Source organism: Procambarus clarkii, chromosome 30 (assembly GCF_040958095.1).
Source record: "Procambarus clarkii isolate CNS0578487 chromosome 30, FALCON_Pclarkii_2.0, whole genome shotgun sequence".
NCBI classification, from domain to species: domain Eukaryota; kingdom Metazoa; phylum Arthropoda; class Malacostraca; order Decapoda; family Cambaridae; genus Procambarus; species Procambarus clarkii.
Window position 1 is genome coordinate 33,631,593 of NC_091179.1, and position 3,764 is coordinate 33,635,356.

Genomic DNA, 3,764 nt, shown 5'->3' on the forward strand with positions numbered 1-3,764 from the left:
CCTGCATTTTCGAGGATGCAGAAAATTGCATTTTGCTCCTAATTTTCCATATTTGCAAACTCCTTTAGCGTAGAATTTGCAAATATGTTCCGGTTTTGCGTTTTTCAAGGTAGTTATACCTGTGTCTGTCTTGTCTACCTCTTTATTGGCGCCATCTCCGTCTCTTGTCCCAATTTCTTCATTAATGGACTCTGTCTCACTGTTGCTCTCAACGTTTATATTACCTGGCTCTGAAATATTGCTGTTATTTTGTACCACAATACCCTCTTCCTCCACACTACTGATGTGGTTCTCTGAACTATCTGTTCCTGAGTTTTGGTCGTTATCCAATGTTGTCTTTTCCCAGTCCGCATAAATCACTGGTAGCTTGTCTGTGAATGATAATCTTTGTGACTCGGGAATGTGTTTCATCAGTTTAGTTATGTTCTCCAACATTAATCTGTCATCTTTGCAAACCCAGTAAATTCCTTGTCTTTTGTGCATCCTGGAGATAATTCTGCAGAGCCCAGGTGAAATCTTATGTTACAGATGCAACACTTGACGCCTACATTACGTTTTCCCAGTACTCCCGAACATTTGCCACACCTCTCCAATGTCTGATGTATTGTATTGTATTTGTGCTTCACTGTATGGATCACTTGTTGATGTCAGTCCTTTTAAGTCTTCATAAAATTATATGTATATATTTATATATATAATATTTATAATATTAATGAACAATGAACCTGATAGTACTGAACAATGGCCTGAACAATGATAGCATACTTGTGAACAACACTATAGTATACTTGTTATTGTTAAGGCCTTAGTGACCTTACAGCGGCTGATTGTCCTTAAGTTAAACTCCAAACCCAACTAAACAGGATATTTACACCGAGTTTACCCAGCTTCTCGGTGAACATTTACAGTTGACTTTTGTCCTGGACAATGTTCATGGTAAACTTTGCTGGTTGGTCAGCAAGTTATTTTGGTGACCAAAAATAACCCTCCCGCAGTTGAGTAGCCTTAAACCCAACACCAAAATTAATCCAACTGTACCTAATCAAATAAATGGTAGTTGGCAGTTCACTCCACCACTACAACACTCATCATCGTGCAGCTGGCACTTGATCAGGGGGTATAAATAGCCGGGCTGAGGTCAGACTATTCAGTTGGTGTCTTGATTTCGTTCCTGGTTATATAACTAGTTAACTAATAGACAAACGTGAGGAGGTTCCCGTTTTCTTAGTTTTATGTTTAAAATAACATCATTGTTGGTCTAGTTTTTGAATATTTTTATTAGTAGGTTTCCTATATACATAGTTTTAAATGTTTAGGTTTTATGTTGGACGTTATACAGCTTAATTTAACGTCTCAACGCGGTTTACTGCCTAGCCTTTTTGGTAAGGCTTCTTGGATAATATTGCCTAATAAATTTTTAAGAAAAAAAACTTAATGTGAAAGAACGCCTACAATTTTCTTTTCTAGCTTCATATTTTAAAAACTTGACACATCGATGGATATAGCCGGTGGGCTTTTAATATACTTATAAGTACTCTTGGTTTTATAGTGACCATAATCTTGCAATAACTACTATAACACTAAAATTTTCTTTTAGATGTCGCCCCGTGGTCTCATCATGGCAGCGTTACTGGTTATCAGTACACAACAGGATGTAAATCTCCCAACTGAGACGAGCTTTAGGCCCCGTCCAATGGTGACTGTCTCGCCACCCACAACTGATGTCAATACTACCTTGCCTACTTCAGCTCCTGGGTAAGTGTTCTTTAACTTCACTAATACATTTCTCGTAAAGACCTTGGCTTAATCATTTGATTACTACTGGCGCGAAGTAAAATTCTTAAAAACTCGCTTCATTAATGTAAATGATCACTAACATGTTTAACTGTTTTGGCGCTCAAACCACTTAACTTGACCCTATAGATTAAAATTCTAAATCTGCATAAAACACGAAGCACTTAAAGTTGAACAGCTCGGGGTTCAATTTCACCTTGAACCTGCAGTTTACATACAAATAACATTCAAACTGTGAGCTCTAAAACATTTAGTCTCAACTTCTACCTCCTAAAATGGGTTTGTTCCCAAACGGGCCTTAAACTAGTATAAAGCCTAATAACAATTTACCACATTCTTAACATTAGTGTGCATCTATTAAAAAAAAAAAAAAAAAATATCTTGGTTTCAGTTAAATTTTGGTACCATGTATGAAATTACATTATACTTGCCTATTGAGCACATAACTGAATATGCTTAAAATTTAGACCTCAAATTTACTCGCCTAGAGGTAAATTTCTATTATTTAATATTACATAGTGACCATCCTTTAGACCACTCGTCTCTACTTGCCTACTAATCCTGTAAGAGGGGAGACAACCTTAACCAATTCAATAGGATTGACATGGTTATAAACTCTAACGTTCTTTACAGAGGTGACGTTCACTTCACAGTGAAAAAGGCGGCAAACTATACTATGACCCTACCAGCTACAGTAATATTCCAGGTATATAAAATGTTAAAATTCTTAAACTGTCTCTCTTTTGGTAAAGTTAAAAAAAAAAAAAAATTGTTAGGGGGGAAAAAAACTTAAAATAAAACTGACCTCTACAGGAGGTCGTGACTAATGCTGGTGAAGCCTGGCATCAAAACTCCAGCGAGTTCGTGGTACCAGTTGATGGCGGTTATTTCTTAACCTTTAACGCTGTTGGTGGCAACAGTAGCGACTTCACGTAAGTATTAAATTTGAGGTATGTCGCTTGTTATATAATAGTAAAAAGATTTAATCATTTTTATCTATTCTATTTTCAGGATGGCTCTGCTAAAGAACAAAGTTCCCCAAGTAACTGCATATGGAACGCTGAGCCATTTTGAACACTCGTCGAACTCGGTGTTCCTGGAGCTCCACCGTGGTGACGTGGTGTCCCTGCAGCTGCAGGAGGGCATGATCTACGACCACCCTTTTAACGAGACCTACACCACATTCACTGGCTTCCTTGTTTATTATATTTAAAACTTGTTATTTCTAAAGGGATTAAAATGGTTAAAGTGTAATTCTTTATATTGCTTCTTTCAGTAAAAGGCGCTTTATTTATTGTGCGCCCAAATACTCGTTATGAGCGGTACCGCAAAAGTATTAGGGCACAGGTCTTAAAAAAAAAAAAAAAAAAAAAAACTAAATTTTGATACAAAAGTAAATTCATCCATCACAACTTGCATTTAGTGACAGCTGGTTACAGAAAGTTCTCTAGTGATGTACAATTATATATCCATGTATGTCACTTTAGAGAGCTAAAGAGAATATTGGAGACATATAATCATAGTGATATATAAAATATTTACATTTATTTATATATTATGTATGTATGTGTATGTATATATATGTACAATGCATATAATATTTATTCATTATGGTGTCTCGTATTGCTAATAAACAGTGTACTTTCAAACTCGTATTGGGCAAGTACCACTCGGCAGACTAACAAACATTGCCATACCTCGCTTAATTAAGAATTCTCTACAGTTGTCTCTCGGTTTAGCTTGTGTTGAGGTCTATCGAATACTTTTGACATCGTTCACTTTATGCGTTTGTTCTCGTAATTGGCATCCTTGATATTTGGCACCACCTTATTCCAGACATTTCATGGTTCTACATAGCCTTACTGGTGTAGTGACTTCTTTTAATAATTACTTCATAAATTGGTCTCGCCTTGGGTTTCTACGTTGCCAAGAGATCCAGCAGCTGACCATCAGTCGGTGTAGTTGTACTA

At 36.5% G+C, this 3,764-nt stretch overlaps 1 protein-coding gene across 1 annotated transcript; it reads left to right on the forward strand.

Annotated features, from left to right (window-relative positions):
- The first annotated feature begins 1,137 nt into the window (after positions 1-1,137).
- LOC138370094 (complement C1q-like protein 4) lies at positions 1,138-3,048 on the forward strand. Its single transcript, XM_069334081.1, has 5 exons — positions 1,138-1,204; positions 1,598-1,755; positions 2,428-2,500; positions 2,608-2,726; positions 2,806-3,048. Exons 2-5 carry the CDS (start codon positions 1,598-1,600, stop codon positions 3,005-3,007), a joined length of 552 nt encoding a protein of 183 aa, XP_069190182.1. The 5' UTR covers positions 1,138-1,204; the 3' UTR covers positions 3,008-3,048.
- Positions 3,049-3,764: the final 716 nt, after the last annotated feature.

What these genes read in the sequence shown, in the direction of transcription:
- LOC138370094 (XM_069334081.1), top strand. Translation starts at nt 1,598, where the DNA reads ATGTCGCCCCGTGGTCTCATCATGGCAGCGTTACTGGTTATCAGTACA. An exon ending in TTGCCTACTTCAGCTCCTGG is followed by an intron (nt 1,756 to 2,427) that starts GTAAGTGTTCTT and finishes CGTTCTTTACAG; the next exon opens with AGGTGACGTTCACTTCACAG. An exon ending in CAGCTACAGTAATATTCCAG is followed by an intron (nt 2,501 to 2,607) that starts GTATATAAAATG and finishes TGACCTCTACAG; the next exon opens with GAGGTCGTGACTAATGCTGG.